This window comes from Eimeria maxima, genomic scaffold (assembly GCF_000499605.1).
Source record: "Eimeria maxima Weybridge genomic scaffold, Emw_scaff80, whole genome shotgun sequence".
Taxonomy (NCBI): domain Eukaryota; phylum Apicomplexa; class Conoidasida; order Eucoccidiorida; family Eimeriidae; genus Eimeria; species Eimeria maxima.
The window spans coordinates 43,999-63,068 of NW_013563984.1; the positions used below are offsets into that span (position 1 = coordinate 43,999).

The following is a 19,070-nucleotide window of genomic DNA, read 5'->3' on the forward strand; positions in this document are numbered from 1 at the left end:
GGCCCCCCCCACCATGTATAACCTTAAACAACACCGCCGCCAACGCCATTGCTGCTGCTGCTCCTGCTGGTTCTTTTTCAGCCTTAAACCATAATGCAGAAGACAATCCTCACAAAGTATAGCGCGTAGACTGAAACAGCGTGGGCGCCGCCATAGGGTCTAGGCTACCAAACGCATGCATCGCAATTGCTGCAGCCACGCAGCAGCAACAGCAGAGCCAGAGGGTCTTCTGGGCTCCGAAAGACTGCTTGTTGACAGGAAGATGAATGCCGCCAAGGCCACCTCCCATCTCCTCAAATGCAAACAAAACGCCCCCTATCGGTGCGGAAAACGCGCACCCGACGCCTGCCGAGACAAGAACCCACGCCTACAACCCTACATTCTGGCTGCTAAGGGTCACTTCGGCCCTAAAACGTTGCCTCGGGATTCCAAAGTTTCAGCCCCAGAGCTCAACTCTCTCTAGTTTTGGAGCATATTCAGCATGACTAGCCCATCGGGAGTTTGTTGTCTATGTGCATCGATGCTCCGGAGACCCACCGGCTGCGCAGGCTGCCAGCAGAATGGCGTTGAGGGGTTCATCGTTGTCCCGGGATTTTATGGCGGTTCCTTGAAGACGGCGTCTGTGGTGTACAGACAGCGGGTGAAGCTTTGGAGTTGCTCCTACTGTTGCTGCTGCCTCTGCAACATCAGCCGCTTCTTGTGCGGCCGGTGGGGGAAAACACGGCGCTGCCACGGAGCGATGGCTGGCGGCAGACAGCCGGAGAGCAACTGCGGCGGCGAAGGCTGCAGCGCGTTGTTTAAGGTGCTTGTACACCCCAGGTAAGGCAACGGCGGCGCGGCGCGCGGCGGAGAGCAGCAGAAAACCCAAGCAACAGCTGATGTGCACCATGGGCCCCTCCTTACCCAGCGAAAGGCCGCTTCCCACTGCCAATGACAGAGTCAGTAGCTTCACCGTCAATACACGAGGAGAGAGAAAGCTACTGTCTCGAAGGCCGCTCATAAACACCTTCGCGTCTGCAATACCTGCCGCAAGCAGCATCCGGCAGCAGTCAGCAGCAACAAACGGACGCAACCGCAAGGCATGGGGTATACACGGCAAAGAGCAAATAGAATACACAACAAGTAAACCCCATAGGACAAGCTGAAAAGAAGACGCACCAACACGAAAACCCTCACGGCTTGAGGACTGCAACAGGCTAGCTCAGGATACAGACACACGAGAAAGAAAGCAATAGCCAGAACAGCACCATAAAGCAGCCACCAAGAGGCATACCCAAGGGATCAGGACCCTCCAGGGGCGAAGCAGGGACAGAAGGCTCAGTACGAGACAAAACAGCAGACAGAAAAACCAACAAGCAAAAGACCAGACTGAGCAGGTACGCTGCAAAGGTTCCAGTAGCAAGCGCGGGAGACAACACCGTACGAAAACTTAGTAGAGAACGCATACAAGTGTGCATACACTCCAGAAGAAGGAGGACGACGGGGCAGCCGCGCAACATCCCCCGCACGCCTCAGCCCCAAACCCCCAACCCTAACCCCAAACCGTAAACCGTAAACCCTAGCCCGCTGCCCCACCGGATCCTGCCGCTTGTGGGGCGAACGCACACACGGCCGCGGCTGCTGCAGTAGCTGTAGCGACGGAGACCGTGAAAAAGCCGCAGAAGTTCACAATATCGGCTGCAACACCCTCAGCCCCGAACAAGGAAGCCCAAGAGTGCCAAGGGCTTTCCCCCGCAAACCCCTTAGGCACACCAGCCAGGCACATCCTTCGAAGACACAAGTAGCACCAAGAGTAGCAGCAGCAGCAACAAACAAAGCAACTGAAGCAATAAAGTGGACCACAGTAAGCATAGGCGAGTCAGCAGTGGTACAAGAGGAATCCAAAGCGGACAATGATATCTAAATATACACTGCAAACCCCCAATTGCGTCGTATATCGAGAGGTTTTGTGTTTAGTGGCCTCTCCGTATGTGTTTTCGCGGTGGTTTCTGTACACCACACGTAGCTTGATTTGCCGCTTACGTCTGAGATTTGAAGGCAGAATCGCGGCAAAGACCGCCGCGAAAGTCAGCTATGACCTCCGAGCTTAGCTGTATGTATACCGCAGCTGCAGCCGTCGCAATACCTGTTGCTGCAGCAAGGATCCATATTTCCAGCTTTGCCGCTTGTCCAACAGCAAGCTTCAGCAACTGCACCAGGAATACCAAGTGGTGCAGAAGCTGCTGCAGAAGGAAGCCGGGGGAAGCTGCGAGGCAACTCAGCAGTAGCCGCAGCGCCTGCTGAGGGCCGCGCGGATGCTGCTGCTGCCAACCGTTGTTGATGCTGCTGTTATTAAATGGATACCAAGGAGATGGTTCTTGATCCCAGGAGTCTGCGTGCTGGTGCTGGTGTTCTTGTTCTGGCTGCTGGAAGGGCTGCTCGTGTTGCGGTTCCGCTGAAGCGTCTACCTTCGCCCTAGCTGTAGGCAAGATACAGGAATGCAGCAGCAAACGCGAAGGACGCTGCTGTTCCGTGTGCTTTAGCTGCAGCAGTCCGCATTCTTCATTCGGGTGTACCCCTGGCTGCTGCTGCTGTGCAGCCGGATTCGAAGGCTGCTTTAGGACCTCAGCGTCTAACAGCAGGGAGAAAGCTGCTGTGTCTTCCGTTGCTGCCGCTGCTGCTGAGCTTGCAACAGCTCTCCTCTGCTCCTGCAGTGCAGCATTTTTCCGCTGCAGCAAAGCAAATGAATCTTCATTGTCCCCCATGCTGCCGTTTATGCTGCCGGTGCTGCTGCAGCTGCAGCTGCTGCAACAGGGGAACTAGCGGCGGCACCACCTAACAGGGTAGCGGCCAACCTCCTAGTTCAAATGCTGATGCAGAGCAGAAGATACATTAAAGAATGCAGAACTACTGCTGGTCCTGCTGCTGCGGTTCTCGCCAGTGTTGCGGCGGCGGAGGCTGCTCCTGCTGGTGCTCCCCGTGGAATGGAGGGGGCAAAGCCGCTGATACGGGTGCTCGGAACTGATCCTTTTGATATCTGCGTCTTTGTCATATCAGGGCTTTCTCCACTACGTGTGCTGCCGCTGCTGCGGCGGCCCTGGGGTTGCTGGCGTCCCCTTGCCTGGCGCTCCACCCTCCCTGGCGTTTTCTACAGCAAATTAATGCTCACAAGCTTGAACGCTCATGGTATGAGGCGAGTGTCTACAGCAATAGCAGCAACAACCACAGCAACAGCAGCAATAATAGCACCAGCCGAGGCAGCAGACATGGCCCTGCGATGCTGTGCCTTCCGTTCTACTAGCATATGTCTTCTTCGTCTTCGTGAGAATGAATTGGCATATAGCTCCCTCTTTTTGGAAGTTTGCTTTGGATCAGAAGCTGCTTCCCAGTAGGGGGATCCTGCTGCTGCTCCGGTGTCTTGAGGTCACTGTTGCGGTATTGGCTTTAGGTACAGCGCGCCTAACGAACCCCCGGATTTATAGAATATGTCACGCATGCGAAAAAAAAGCTAGTCTATCGCAAAACTTTTGTATCTTTTGAGGTATATAGGCAGTCCCTCAGGTGTACAGGCAACGCCGAATCACATAGTCGCATATCAAGTTTATGTATCTCCACCCGCCGGCACAGCGGAGCTAGACCCCTTGGGTTTGTTCTGCACAATATTATTGTAGTTCCCGGGGAAATCCATCTTCCCATTGTTTTGTTTGTCTGCGCACGCAGACCTAGCAACCAAGCAGCAGAGTCCCTCCGATACTGGTATGTACTGCGGAAGCTGGCATATGAGCCTTTTTCCTCTTAGTATGCGACAGGCAACCAAGCAGAAGACTTTGGCAATCGTCCACCGCTTTAATGCATACATCAAATAAGGTTTGTTTGTGCTTGCATGCAGTACCGTCCTGCCCCGGCAACTGCAAGTTGCCATGAGCGTTGCAACTCATTGCAGGCCGCCTACCGCATCTCCAGGCCGTTGAGCCGCTCCAGTCAGGACGACTGCAATTCAGCTACTGTGGGAGGATGCCAGCTGCTTTAACAGAACACATTGTAGGAAATTTTGTCGCAACGAGAGCAAACTTGACTTGGTCAGCGGAGGACCACAGCGGGCTGCGGCGGAATCAGCACTGCATGCGACTGAAATTTAGGGCAAAGCTGGAGCGTACGCACAAGCAACACTGGAGGGAAACTCCGAAAGGGTCACTCGCCAAAGCACTTCCCCTCTGTCCACGCTGGCCTGCGCTGCTGAGCCCCTTAAGGGATGTCCCTGTCAGTCAAACCGTTGACTGCACTCCCCACTGGAACAGGCCTGTCTAGGTAGCCTCAGCGAACAAGCCAGCCAGCTAACTGCACCTCTCTACAAGTCAGCTGAGTTCGCGTGCGCATGCCTCTTAAGGGTGCAGACGTCCTCCTCACTGCAGTTGAGTGAAATGCAGGTCTTTCTTGGCTCACACGCGCCACAATTCGTAGTGTGCTTTCTGCTCAATCGATCGTACTTTCCAACAGGGGAGGACGAAGACGATTACACCGTCCCAGTTCAAGCTGTACGGACACAGCCAGGGAATTCGTATAGCCAGTATATATAAAAAGAGTGAGGCATTTACAAGCTCCTGTACTACCGGCCAATATGGTACCTACGGACCTAACCCGTCATCAGACTCATCAATTAAAAGCGTCCCCTTGCATGGTTATCCACACTACATAAACAACAGACTTTACAGCGTAATCTTCACGCAATGCTCGCGTTTGAGTGAAAAACAGCAACAGTCGAAGGAGCCGGCTGTACGTACACCTCAAGAGCCGACACTTTGACTAAAGCAGCCGCTACCAGCTGGAGCTCAACCTGCCTTATGAGCGCGGCAGCGCCGCAGCAGCAGCGGCAAAGACACGAAGAAATTACGAGCATACAGTCAGCGCCGTGAGACGCAAACAAATGCCAAGAAATCTCAATAATATTCAACAGTACCAACTGGAAGGAATGCAGCCGCTGCTGCTGCACCAGCAGCCACAGGTGATCTACTGTTGTAGCCCACGCAGCGCGTGCTGCCTCAATCGCCTACGCTGACGGAGTTGCTGTTTCTGCAGCAACCGGTTAATGTGCGCTTCTGCAGAAGCTGCTGCAGTGTAAACGCCGTGCATGCTGTTCAAGCCGAGAAGCAAATATCCCTTTTTCTGCTTCGCCCCCGTCTCGCACTTTGCAAGGGAGGCGATGTTCTGGAGGCACCTCAAGTACCTGTATCAGTGCTGTGCTCAGTAGCCGAATCTGCTGCCCAACGTGCTGTAGTCGGCAGCAGCCCCCACAGACCTAACGGGCTGCTGCTGCTCCTGCCGCTGCATTGCAGCAGGAATTGCAACATGCGCGCCACGCTGCTGCGGTAAGGGGGCAGGGACAGTGTCGAGGCTCGCTTGAATCTTGATAATCGGCAGCATATCCGGGTCGGCAGAGAACGATGGAGGTGACTGAGGAGCTGCCGCCGCTGCTGCCGCTGCTGCTTCTTTCAGCGTTGTAGGGGCCCTCCTCCTGTCAAAAGACTCGGGTTTCAAGGCGGCAGAGGAGGAGCCGTAAGCTTTGTAGGCAGTGCCGCCAGTGCTGCCCCTTGCTGATGCTGCTGCTGCTGCAGCGGCGGCAGCAGCCGCTGCTGCTGCGGCACTGCCGAACTGCTGACGCCGCGCCAGAGACGTATTCGCCCTCACGCCTCCATAGGCAGCTGCAGGCTGTCTCCTCACCTGCAACCCCCCGCTGGCAAGCCGTCTGGTTCCTGCGGCAACAGCTCGCCCTCCCCTCAAAGCTGCTGCGGGGTACATGCTGCTGCCGCGGATGCGGCGCGCTGCCGCAGTCTTGAAGGCAGCAGCTGACTTCAGCGTCTCCACTGCCTGCTGGTGAGGCGTGCGGACCTTTCCCGTCCTCCTTCCAGCAATAGCAAGGGCCTTTGAAGCCGCGCTCCGTGGTGGCAGGCGAGCAGCAACAGCGCTCAGCCGCCCTCGACGCTGTGCCACTCGCGGGACCAAGAATGCCCCTCTGCGGCCACTGACACCTGTCCTTACCAACGCAGGAGTACTCACTTTCTGCCTCTGCTGTTGTTGCTGCTGCTGCCGCTTGGCCTGCTGCTGTAGCCGCTCCTGCTGACGCCGCGAGGCAATCAAGGCATCCAGAGGCAAGTTAATCTTGTCTTCCACACTGAGGGTGCGAGTCTTCTGTTGCTGCTGCTGCTTCTCCCGGGCGAGTGCGCCCTGTTGCTGCTGCTGTGGCCGTGCGTTGTGTTTGTTCTGCTGCATCGGCCTCTGACTAAATCTCACCTGCTGCTGCTGTTGCTGTTGCTTCACCGGTTTCTTGAACAGGCCGCCCCTCCTGTTGGTGCGCTGTGGAGCTGCGCCCTTCTGGGGGCTGTTCAGGGAGGAACCCCTGGGGCCTCTCCGCTGCATCTTGATCAGCTCATCAAGCGAGCATCCAATCTTTGCTTGGACGTCCATGTTCCCGACTTCGCTGCTGTTGATGCTACCGCTACTGCTGCTACTCTTTTGTACGCCTGCTGCAATGCAGCAAATGCCGCAAGCTCCCTTGAGGTCTGGTCTGAGAGACAGCAGAAAACAGTCAACGAACACCCCTCCAAGCTTCCTGAAACAAAACCACAGGCAAACCCCAATCCCCCCACCCCAGTGCTGCAGAGATCTCTGCCACGGTAGTTCCTTCGAGCGACGCTCAACAGCAAGACAGAGAGACGCTGGATAGGCAGTAAAGATGAGCGCGAGAAAGCAGCAGCAGGAGAGCCTTCGACCGCCAGATGCTGCTCATGCTGCTTCCGCTGCGGCTCATCACCTCAGGACGGTGTTGAGCGGTAAGCATGCAACAAATCAGCGACGTTTAGACGGTGTGCAAGTGGCTATGAAAGGGAGATAAGGAGGCACAGGCGCCAGCGCATCCGACTTCGGCTGCTGCAGCTGAAGCTGCGGACGGCGCCGCCGGTGGTGCTGCCGCTCTTTCTCATGGATTCCGGTCCATTTTAGTGAAAGCGACTGAGAAAACGTTCGAGAAAGCTCACGGTTTTAAACGAATAGATGGTAGGCGAAGCTGAACCACTGCCCGCCCGCTGCAGCGGAACCGGTAGGGGAAAGAAGCGGTGAAGAGGGCTGCCGGCAGAAAGAAATGCAGGAAAAGAAGAGGCTGCTGCAGCTACGTCCTCTTGGATAATATTAAGCAACGGAACGCATGGCCTGCAAGTTCAGCACCGCGGCGTCTCGGACGCCCTGTCCATACACCCGAAATGAAGTCAGGCACTTCGATCTGCCGTTTTCCCGAGACCCTTCACTTAATAGTCGCCTTTCTCTGCCCAAATTAATAAATAATCCACAAGAAGGTGAAGAAAACACGTAAAGCCACCACCCTCGTTACTGCTGTGCTCACAGTATAGACACCGGAAAACCCCGCCGCAGCGGCTTCCGCCAGAGTCAGCAGGTGGTGCAGCTTCAGCTTGCGCGGCGGCAGGGAGTAGCTTTCTTCAGGTTTTCACGTAAAAGCGAGGTATTGTTGGGGGTATAAGTGGATTTTGTTTGCCCCTGCTACAGGAATTATAGCTCTAGGGCGTTACCGCGAACACCAGTAGGTATTAGCCGAGGCATCTGCTGCTCGGTCATGCCCTTAGTGAGCAGCCCCACAGAAGACGAACGAGTTTTCTCAGCTCCCTTAGGGGTCTGCACCATGTTGCAGTAAATAAAGCAGGTAGAAATAAGAACAGCGACCCCAGCTACTAGCAGAAGAGAAATTGTTGGCACACCACGCAAGTTTGGACGAGTTCTGGACGGGGGCAGCGTACGAGGGAAATTGGGTGGACGAAAATATATGGCCGAGCGCCTTTATTGCGCAGTCAGAGGAGCATCGGCTCAGAATCGTGATAAATATGGAGATAGGCTGATTGCGGAGGGGGCTTTTACTTTCTCGCGTGCTTGCGGAGGCTTGGGGCGTGGAGCACCGAGGGTTTGTGAGATAAGGATTTGCAAATCTACACAGGGGCGAACAATTATTTCGCGTTTTCAGAGGGCCGTTCCAGAGAACGGGCAGCGACAAACTCACAACAAATGCGAAACGACCTGGCCTTGCAGGTCAGCATCACGCCGTGGATGCCTGCTGCTTTGCACAATGGGAATTTCTCTAGAGACTGTCTCAGCCACTGCATCTGCAAACTGTGGATAAATCCGTTACATGGGGGCGAGGCTGCTTGTAAGGTCGCTGTCTGACAGGTACCATGCGACGCACGACGGTGCATTGCAAGCAGGTGTTGTCTATCCAGCCGGGGAGGAAGGTAGAGCAGCAAGCTAGACAGGCTAATAGGAAAGAGGAGAGGAGCTGAACCGAGGTGTCTTACAGCCAAGCACCCAGATGGTACACGGACGTCCTGAACCTATCTGTCTATAGAACTATGTCCTGAATAAGTTGAATTGATGCATGCACAGCTGGGCCATGAAAGCCCGAAAGTGCAAGTTGGCCCCAATTTGGCAGACGGGACGAAATCTGTTTAGGGTAAAAGGCAAACAGCTGAGCTGGGCCCCACGTCGTGTGCAGCTGTGCTGTTGTTCTCCGCATATTGGTGCGTGTGTGTTGGGGGCTTGTTCAGCGAGTAAAGGGAGAAAAGCAAACATATGGAATACAAGGAAGGGCGGCCGTCGCCCCGCCAGCCATTAAGAAACCTCGCATGCATATGGCCCGTGCTGCGAGGGCCTTGCTGCACAAGATGAGCAGAGAAGCAACAGAGGAAGCACACCTAACAGCGTGTTTTCTTCCGCTTATTGTCAACAAACCCCAGAAGGATGATACCTCTGCAGGGACACCCTTTCAGCAATAATAAACAAGCACTTAACAAACTAAACCAACAAGAGCTCGGCGACGCGACGCCGTCTTGTGTACTTTTGCAGGGGAGCAAACCTATAAAGGGGGCGGACACACAGCTGGAGTCCTTCGGGAATCAGGAGCACGACAAAGGCTGGAGGGCGTGCATACACCCTAACTAGACAAACCGACGCGCATCTGCCGCTTGCGCTCCAAATCCGCATTTTCCTTCTCTAACGTCTGCGCTGGGCCGCCCAGCGGCCACAGCGTTGAGACACCTGAGCAGCGAGTGGAGCCGAGATATCTCGCAGCTTTCGCATGCAAACACCAAACAAACAGCCAAAAACAAGTAGAAGACAACCAAACTGAAACGGGCTCCTGACAAATGAAAGCTAAACAACGCCCAGAGAAGACGCCTCCGACGCTGGCAGCGGGACCGCACGGGGTCGAACCGCGTACGCGGAATAATAATAATACCCATAATAATACAGCAGAGAACATCACTGAAGTGCCTACTGCAGGCAGAGCCAAGTCGGCTCACGAGCTGTCCATACACCCGAGACAAAATGGGTTCAAACCATCTGAGAAGAAAACGGAGAGCAGCCAAACAGCGCCCTCGATTTCAAATATGCCGAAGAGGACAAACACTGAAATCTTGAAGAGAAGAAGACGAAACCGGGAGAAGGGCGCCGTTGCAGTCCCCCAGATCCACGGGGACCAAAGAGCTGCAGGACTTGCTGTTGTCTCTGCGTCTTGTCCTTTCTGCCGAAACACAGCACGCGGAAAGTGTGAAGCCCCGTTATCTTCGCCTCTGGCGTTAAACAAAATTGTTACTGCTCTAAGGGGCCCCCTCTCCATTTGTCTGCGAGACAGTCATGGCCTGTAGCTGAGCAGCGAGCTGCAACAGAATAGCCGTCTCTGCAGGTACACCTGGGGACGAAGGAGACTCCACAATAGGGAGTTTTTCAGGCTGCTGCATGGAGCGCTTGCTGCTGCTACGGCCGCGTTGTCTAGGGCGTGTGCCTGCGGCCCCTCCGCGTGAGAGCGCCCCTAGGGGGGGCCCTCCTGCCGAGATGGTGCTACTTTGCGTCCGTTGCTGCTGCTGTTTGTTATGCACGTTCATCAGCCCTCCACGCGCCCTCTCGCCTGTGCCTGCGGAGTTGATGAGACACCTGGGAGTCTGTCTACCGCTCCAAGTCGACAAATTTCCTGTCCTTGCTGCCTCTCTCTCGTCGAAGAAGTCGCGGCGGCCCAGCTGCAGAGCCCGGTGGCGATACAGAAGAAGCTCCACCTCGCCGTGTGCATGGGTGCACCTTTCATTTTTGAGACAATTACCCGACAGCCACGAACGACACATGTTTGTCTTGTAGTGGTTGGCAGTTCGGCGCAACTCCTGCCGACTATGAGCAAACGTACAGCTGCCCCCCTCCAGAACTGCAGCACAACACCAGATAAATCCGAAGCACCCGCGCATCAACTTGCAGCATGCACGAGTGCATGTACACGCAATAGAAAAACAGACTACAGTATGCAGTGACAGTGGGTGCAATTCACGCCGTTGGAGCGCTGTAGCTGCTGTCGCTGCCACAACCCCACGAAGATCACACAAGCTGGAGCAGCGGCGAAAGATCCCCAAGGCAAAACGGTAGTAATATAAAAATTACATGCATTTACTGCACTTGAATATATTACCACAGCGGACTTCTAGGGCATTAAAGTACGTTGTGTCCGCGAGGTCCACAAATTACTGTAGCTGCATTCCAAGGAGCGCACGACGTACTTCTTGGGCATATCTCGCCTGCTTTTATTGCAGGGCACATCATTGTCTTGGAGAGGTGAGGCGGAGGCCGCAATTCTTCTTCGGAGTGCGCGAAGGGGCAGTTCAGTCCGTTGCGGCAGTATCCTGAGGCAAGATGCCTGCAGAGCTGTGTCTTGTGGAACGCACGGCGTCTGTCAGCCACAATGGTGTGTTCAAGAGGGAGACAGCTGAGGAGCGGATGCGACAGAGACAGCAGCTGACTCTTCAGGTCTCCAGTGAAGGCTGGTGAACCTGCAGACAGCTCCAAAGCGGCAGAAGGCGCCGATGAAACGGTCGAGTGCGAAGCCAGAGAAACAGCCTCATCACTACGCCGATCGCCCAAAGAACTCTTCAGCAAACTGGGGCGCGTTGTGTCGGCGTTCGTCGTAGCCGAGAAGAGCAGCGCCGGCCGGTACGCGGGAGAAACAAGGGGCCTTGAGATGCTTGAGGAGGACCCGGCGAGGTTCCCACCTTCAGATGATCCCGGCAACAATGCTCCCAAAGGGAGAGCTGCGGGAACATCATGCGGAGAAGACATTAAAAAGAGGAAAGTCTGAACAGAAGGTCACACCCACGCCCTCCAGATCTCAAACCGGGCCTCCAGCGCTCCGCCGGTTGGTGGTCATGCGCCGCGACCTCCCAAAGAGGAATAACAAACGGAGGAGGAGAATAGAACGAGGCTTTTAGCGTTGTGCAACGAGAGAAAACAGCCCTTGCACGAACGCCCACGTCCACGGGCCAAACCAGCAAAACGCCACGGAGGGATCAGACACTCCGCGGAGTGCAGCTTCTACAGAAATTTCGGTGTCCCGAGACTGCGGGAGCCGATTTCGCACATAATGGAGGGAATTCGTATAAAATGCGCTGCAAACCCTGCATGCAAGGGAAGAAATGGGGCTGAAGTGTGGGGAACGGGTGTAGACACGAGCGCCGCAGCCTCCATACCACAAGATCCAGGAGAGGGTCTCCACAAGTAGCAAGGCAACCCTAAGATTAAAGTACAGTAGAAAGCTATTTGCATAGCCAGCCTTGTCTATGAAAATGGTCCAATTCCTCCCGAACTATCAGTGCCGTTGCTGCTCATGCGTGCTCGCAATTGGCAGAGGGTAGCAAGCAACGCAGCGCCAGGAGGCAGAAATGATTATTTTGGCCCCCCGGCAAACTTCGTTCGCATTATTGACAAAAACAGAGGTGCCTCTTGTTCCTAACACTGTAAATCCAGCGAGGTTCCAGGGGTTTTTTTGTGTGCCCTTCCGGCGGGAATCTTGCAGTATGGGCTGTTTATACTTGGGTATAGGTATCGCTACTTTCCAGCAAAGTGCAACCTCAAGACGTCCCAGTTGTATATGGCGCTAGTGTGCTCGTCAAAATGGTGTGGTTGTGCTTGGATGCGCGGTTGTCTTCCTGCAATTATGGGAGTGTACTACAATCGGTTTCAAGCTGGCAAGCGTGCCCGAATTTAGCACGATTCCTTACTCTCTCTTAGTAATCAACCATATCCAACGCTGCAAACAAGCAGCCTGCATGCATGTAGAGGCCTTCAACAATGGTCAACAGTATTAACATTCGGCGGAGGAAGCGCTGTTGTGCTTGCATGTGCGGTGAAGGGATAGTTGCAGTGTAGTAACTCACATCAAGCACCTTATTCTCCCGCAGCTGCAGGCGATTGGACCGTTGTGCGCAGGGCTCCTGAAGACTGAGGCGGGAGGTAAGCTCCTTTTGCAGGAAAAAAATTTGAAGCATTTTGGCTTCAAAGAAGTTCGCAACATCTCTTTGATCTGTAAAATTACTCCTGCATGCAACGAGGTGTGCTGCAACTGACTGAAGACCTCCGCCTCTTCGCACTAGCCCCCCTGGCGCCTCTGCACCCAGGATACCTGGAAACTAGAGGAGAGCACACCTGCTTCTACCATGTTGCAAACCACCTTGTTACAGCCGGTGCTGCAAGACAACCCCGAACGATCACACTGCCAATCCACCCTTGGTGCACGCGCAAACCCTGTGGAAAATTGTTCAGCAATTACTTGGCACTCAGGAGACAACCTGCACGCGACTCCAAATGCAAATTCCAGGCACTTCATGCCATGCAGTGCCCCAATCGACGATTTTGTTCGCACGTAAATATCAGAGCGTCGTTGATCAGGGATGGCTCTCGTAGGCAAAGGACATCCCACTGCTGTATGGAGCGTTTCATGCCACTGATTAGTCGCATATACGCTTCCTCCGGGACACCTATATTGGTATTCGCCCACACTCTTTGCCAAAAAACTCAGCCTTTTGCTACATTGGAGTAATCGAGATCTATCAGGGTCTACCGCCTAGCCTGAAAGTCCGCAACGATTGACCGCTTCGCCGAACTGTAATGTGCCCATTATTCGCTCCTCCTGTAGTATACAGTCTTCCTACAGTTATGCCACGATGCGGAAGCTGGTGAGGAATTTCTTTATTGTCTGAAGTTCTACCTCAAAACTCACCCAAAGTCTCCTGAAGCAAATTGCATCTTAAGAGGGTGGGTACTATACGGCAACCGCATATTTGTCTATGCACTGTTGTCTGTTTTGTCTGTTGTAACTGAATTCTGTGTCGAAGCGGGGACAAGCACCTAACGCAGCAAGTATTTGAAGGGCGCTTCGAGGGAAGCCACAAAGGGAGTCGGAAAACATCATGGTTCAAGGGTATTATACATTGCAGGGATGGGGCACAATGAGCTGAAAAATCCGCATGCAGAGCCAGCCCTCTTTAGCTCTCTGCTCAACCACTTTCATCCTGAGGCAGGCCTTGTTCCACTACGGCTCATCCTGCTGCTGCAGCACAAGGGCATGCTCTCACGCTCTCTCTTCGGCGTACCTTGTCTCCCAGCCGATTTTCTCCTTGCATCCTGCCTATAGAGAAGGCCAAAACTTTGTTCAGACTAACGGAAAATCAGACTGCAAGTCAGTCAGTCAGTTCTTTTCCACCTGCATCAATCTACTGACAGCTCTCACATGTGTATGCCTGGTGGTATTCACGGAACTCAAATACGCTCAAAGCCAGTATAAAAGGTATCTGCAAAGGAATAAAACGAAGCAACAACTATAAACAGCAGAATAAGCATGTGTTGATTTTCTTTAAAGGCATCACCACCTCTCTGGTCTTGCATAACTCGGCCTCGCGAGGTGGCTAGAGTTGGTTTGCACTCAGTGCTCCGCATGTTGCACCGAGGACGTAAAGGAGAACACACAACTAGAAAATAACCTGCATCGCTTGGTGCCATTCGTATGACGGCGAGCCTCGTGGAAGAGCACCGGTGATAGCTCAGTTGGTAGAGCGGCAGACTGTAGATGTTGCGGTAATCTGTTGGTCCCTGGTTCGATTCCGGGTCACCGGAGTTTTCACTTTTGAAGGGGTCAACGAACCAATGTACAGGTCAATCGAACACCCTTCAAGCAGATTTGTTTTGCATGATTCTAATGGTTTCGTAATGTGGAATTATTGCCACTGGGGACAAGGGTGGCCTGTGTAAGCTCATTTCTACGAAGGTCAGCTTCGACGGCGTGTGCTGCTGCGAATTGCTGTCACACTTCAACCGACAGGGTGTATCTTGCTGAGTGGAAGGTTGCAACAGTTGAAGCCTCTCATATCTCACCAGTAAAGAACCAGGTGTCTCTCACACCGGCTTTGCTGGCTGTGTGTGCGTCGGAGGAAGGCCACCTTGGCTACCAGCTTGTAGCTCGTAGCGCCGACGAAAAACATCAACTCCACGAGCGCACACATCAAGGTCATTTGCTTTTTTCGCTCTCGACATCGCGTCGTCCCACTGTCTGGAACCAAAGCGACAAGAAGCCGTATTTGTAGAAGCCAGGATGCTGAGAGGCCGTGCTGGTTCTCGGACTGCGAGAGGCCACGCTTGTGCAACGGCTGCCCGACATTACTTTCTGTTTAATACTACCTACAATTCTCTCTCAATTGCGGCCTCATGGCACACCGCAGCTAGGATTGCCAATAATGTAGCCGAGCAATCGACAGTATGGCACCCAGCAGCTCGAGGACTAGCTCCTTAGTTTGTGTTTGTTCAGATAGCAGACACCGGGATATATAGCGCAAGATCTGTCACAGCTACTTGAACATATAGAAAGGCTTTGTTTCATTTTCAGGTGTGATATTTGCATTGGTGGGGCAGGGTGGACACTTGTCCGCTTTTTCAGGCCTTTTTGAATCAATCCACATTCGCACAGTACTCGTTCTGCATAGATGCCAAAAATATTGTTGGTGATAGAGCCTCTTTCTGCGTGCAATTTAGGTTCGTCCAAGTGTACAAGTAGATATAAATGGTTGCTTGTGTTAGCATAAAACATCTATTCGCAATGGTTATATCTCGAAGCAGGTCATCCCACTGGTGATATCTAAATTGGTAGGGCGGCACACTGTAGAGGATGCAGCGACCTGTTGGTCTCTGGCTCGATTCCACCACACCGGAATTTCCTGTGGTGCGCTCACAGTGTGGCCCCTATTCTCATGTTACAGAAGTTTATTGTCGTCTGGTCCATGTAGGTGGAACCGTTCTCCATTGTGTGAGCGATGTCTTGACGGGGAAGTGAGTGGTACCAGGTTGACTAAGAGGCTTTGCTTGTGTTATGTCATAGTCTCTATTATTTGCAACTTCGATTTTTCAGTTGTTGTTTTTAAACAGTGAAACTTGTGCACACTCTTGATTCCTCCTGTTGACGACGAATGTGACGCCCTTCAGGATTTCCCGTAGATGCATAACAGCTGAGGCAAGAGAAGCAAACTCTTGTTTGTAGAAGCTTCTTTCCCAGTTTCTATGCTAACGCTGCTTACTTCAACCTCAGGCATTTGTATTCATGACAAAATACACAACGAAGTTTCCCCTCCTGGCAGCGTTGGGCCATCCTCATAACTGGACGGATACTTTCTCCTCTCGACGATATGGGGAAAATAGCAAACAAAGCATGAGCGAACTCGAATTCAGTGTTCTGCAAATGGGCAAGCACATCGTCTACGTAAGGCAATCAGAAATACTAGTTCCACCGTGATTGTTTATGCTGCCTTGATGCTGCGTTCAGCACTACCGCGTACACGAGAGCCGTCCTTACGTGACTGTCCACCCTCGCCACCTTTGGCCATTCGATTCCCTCTCCAAGATATGTATAGACCATGCGTACCTCGGTTCCAATTTTGTGGCTGATACGCATGGTCGAGTGGATCCAGGGCTAATCTTTGGACGTCCAGCGGGTGCCTCACCCGCAGAGAAGTGGCCGGCCTGTACCACACCTGAGAGCTCCTACTTCAACAGTACCCGCTTCTGCTGTTCCATATCTGCCAGATGAATTGCAGAAATTGCTGTCCTGAAGTGTAAGCCGTCCTACTCTTTGCCGGAGCCGCCTTCTCTCTCTGTAGGTGCCATAGTATTCCTTGGCTAGTGTCTCCTTGCTGCCACTCCCCCCACTACAGAAGGCGTAAAACCCTACTGGACAGTTCGGGAGTTGCACTGTTTCATCGCTTCCTGGCACATAATTTTCAAGAGTGCCTTCTGGAAGGAGCTTTAGCTTTCTCTGTAACTCAGAGTAACCCATGGCATGCTTGTAAATATCGCGTGGCATACTGGTCCAGCTTTGAATTCGTATAAAAATGTAGAGGCCAGTTTCTTAATTGAGGTTGCACTGCTTGCCCACACCTGTTCCTTTCTCCCTACCCTTTCCTCTGCCAGGTGGTCCAGCAAGGAATGTGTTGTGGGGTAGATAGGTGAGGGCACCAGGACAGATATGCTCCAGATTGCACAGTTGGTTTCGAATATTATGTCAAGCATCGTTGGCTTATCCTGAGTATTAGTGGTACCGTACTTAAAGGCAGGGTAAACAGCAGGCGGAACGGTATGTCTGCTTGCAATTTTATCTCTACCTTGTACCGAACCCAAATTACTATGGGGGGGTCCCGGTGTTCGCTGTGCTGTCCTCCTTGGTGACCCTTTCCAAAGTATTGCACATTCAGCTTCCATATTTATCTAGGGCCATGGAATCTAGACGTCAATGAATTTGACTACTGCAAAAGAAGGGCTTGCATTGCTTCCCTCGCTCAACTGTCCTTCTGAGTGTCTAATCCTCAAGCCTTTCCGTCTGCCTTGATTCTTGTTCCTGCCCTAGCCACAGGTAATGCATCAAAGGCTTCATCGGTTTCGTCACCTTCACCTTCAAGTAGGGCAGAAGAAACTGTTAATTGTCCTACTTTCGATTCGTACGTCTTCGTGTGCTCTATCTGTTCATTCAGCAGCGCTTTTCGTTGCCACGAATGTGTTTTATTTCACGGTGGACAGCTCTAGACTGCTTGCCAAACGTAGGATATTTGTGTAGGCTACTTACATGATGTGCAACACCGACGCTTCACTCGGGTGGAGGCGACTAACGAAGGACACGCCTGAACTACTACGCCTTCTTTCCTCTCAGCAGACCTCGGCACACGACACTGAACAGGTACGTAGTCTTGTGGAGTACCTGAACTTAGCAGAGGCCGCGGACGTGCACACAACTGCTGACCTTCGAAGTGTGAGGTCAGACAAATGATCCAACACCGCCTCTCGATGTCAGTTGATGCCGCCGCAGGCGCAGCCCGAGCCGTACATGCAACATTCGAAGCAGCAAGCGGATATTGAAACATCAAACAAGCGGGAGAAGTGGAAAGCAAAGAAGCACAAGCAGAACGATCGGCCGAAGAAGGACAGTTGGGCGGATGTTGAACCTCTCCAATGCGCCCTAGCGCAAGCTGATAGCACCGCTAGTGCTGCTGCTTCTGCAGCCTGCGTCGAAGACCAACAGGTGCTCGAAATATGCACTTCAGAGGAAGTGGGAGAAGGACTGTTTTTTGCAGTACAACGGGCATTGCCTTTGCTACAGGAGGCTGACATTTGGGGCCTACTGGTCAGCATAGGCCCTGTATTTCAGGCGTTGCTGCCTCCAAAAAACCATCAAAGGAAGCAACCATTATTGGGGAAGGTACGGATACAGGAGAGTCAGCAACAAGGTAGCGCAGAGGATTCTGTTTAGGCGCTTCTAGACGCAACGGCCGAAGACCGACAAGCCCTGCCTGGAGAAGCAGTAGCCATAAGAAGGCATCAATAAGTTCGTGGAGGTGAATGTGGGGTCGCTGCCCTGAGTGGCTTAAAGGGGCCTGGTACTAACACTTCTAGAAGTTGTCAAAACAGAGGGATATTGTACGAAGGAGCCTGAAGTACGCCGGTTCTTCTTCGGGGCTGGACACAACAGGTGCTTGGGTGACTCGCAGTGCCTCTGCTGCAGGTGTTGCTGCCACTAGGATTGTCTCTGACCAGACAGAGAGCATTACCTTCGGTGAACTGCAAGTTGTGTCAGCATGGCGTCGGCTGTAGCAGTTGCCCGAAACGCTCTTTGAAGTGAAAATCCTCAGCACACCAGGCCCGCATTTCCCGTAGGAAGCAGTTCGGACAGGGACCCCTAGAGCTGAAGAGGTCAAGCTCCACAGTACAGGCGTCACAGAGGTACCTATCGAAGAGACAATCAAAGGTATGTTGAAGCGATGGGACGGGTACAACATGTGGATGCACTTTGGGCCCTTACAGACGGGAGGTCCTAGGGGCCATGACTCCCAGAAGAAGGCCTTGCATGGAACAGATCCTTCTGGAAGACTACAAATCAAGATTCCACCGGGAACAGACGCGTAGAACCCGCCAGATTCGAGAAAATTGCAATGTACGACAGGCTGTGTAGTGCACATGCACTATAATAGAGTGCATGCGGTAACCTCAAATGTCTAGTTTCACGAAAGGGAACTATGAGAAATATAAATACGTATATTTTGGAACTATTTAGATAGAAATAATGTCAAGTGAGTTACGAGTGCATGTCCGCCAACACGAGACCCAGGGCTGAGCGTGAGGCTAACGCAGTTGCCTTGGCTCAGACCCTTCCCGGGGGGGAGCCAATCAGTTCTATTATTCTGGGGTTTTCCTGGATAATATGGACTCGAATATGTTTTAAGAGTGATTATTTCCTTATTCAAGTGGTATTAGCAGACCTTAGCAGAGTCTAGCTTGTAGGTGCTGAGTGTGCACCAGGTTGAACTACTGAAGAGTTATACGTAGTAACAGCTGTGCAGGCTGTTCACTACAGTAATCCTACTAACATATGACTCTATCTACGGTACTCGGTTCTTAGACCATTTAGCAGTATTAGTTCCCTTTCCCAGGTACTAATGTCCTAATCCTAAGCTTCATTTTCTTTGTAGTCAATAAGCTGCTAGAGATCACAGCACAGCCACATTGTAGTGCCTGTGCACTACACTATTTCTCCCAGCCCCAGTGGCACTCCTTTCCCAAGGCTGAGGCTCGTTTTGAGATCCACCGTCTTTCACATTCCCTCGTTGCATATTCTCTTTAGTTTGCGGTTCTCTGCATTTTATTTTTGTGTTTGGGCTTTATTATGATGCCGGGCAGTGCGCGGAATGTGCAATGCT

At 52.8% G+C, this 19,070-nt stretch overlaps 3 protein-coding genes across 3 annotated transcripts in view; all 3 read right to left on the reverse strand.

The window, feature by feature from the left end:
* EMWEY_00011440 (voltage gated chloride channel domain-containing protein, putative) overlaps positions 1-2,744 on the reverse strand; it is a gene marked incomplete at both ends in the record, with an annotated part of 5,640 nt that extends 2,896 nt beyond the window's left edge. The window contains 6 exons of the mRNA XM_013478984.1: positions 13-82; positions 257-345; positions 538-1,023; positions 1,274-1,381; positions 1,576-1,766; positions 2,023-2,744. Of these exons, the coding sequence (XP_013334438.1) occupies positions 13-82; positions 257-345; positions 538-1,023; positions 1,274-1,381; positions 1,576-1,766; positions 2,023-2,744 (1,666 nt within the window). The remainder of the gene's footprint in view (positions 1-12; positions 83-256; positions 346-537; positions 1,024-1,273; positions 1,382-1,575; positions 1,767-2,022) is intronic.
* A 2,476-nt stretch (positions 2,745-5,220) lies between these two features.
* On the reverse strand, positions 5,221-7,668 carry EMWEY_00011450 (hypothetical protein, conserved; the record flags this gene model as incomplete). Its single annotated transcript, XM_013478985.1, has 3 exons — positions 5,221-6,541; positions 7,011-7,098; positions 7,557-7,668. 3 exons carry the CDS (start codon positions 7,666-7,668, stop codon positions 5,221-5,223), a joined length of 1,521 nt encoding a protein of 506 aa, XP_013334439.1.
* Positions 7,669-9,629: 1,961 nt separating this feature from the next.
* Positions 9,630-12,332, reverse strand: EMWEY_00011460 (zinc finger (CCCH type) protein, putative; the record flags this gene model as incomplete). Its single annotated transcript, XM_013478986.1, has 3 exons — positions 9,630-10,225; positions 10,572-11,142; positions 12,222-12,332. The coding sequence occupies 3 exons, from the start codon at positions 12,330-12,332 to the stop codon at positions 9,630-9,632; spliced, it is 1,278 nt and encodes a 425-aa protein (XP_013334440.1).
* Positions 12,333-19,070: the final 6,738 nt, after the last annotated feature.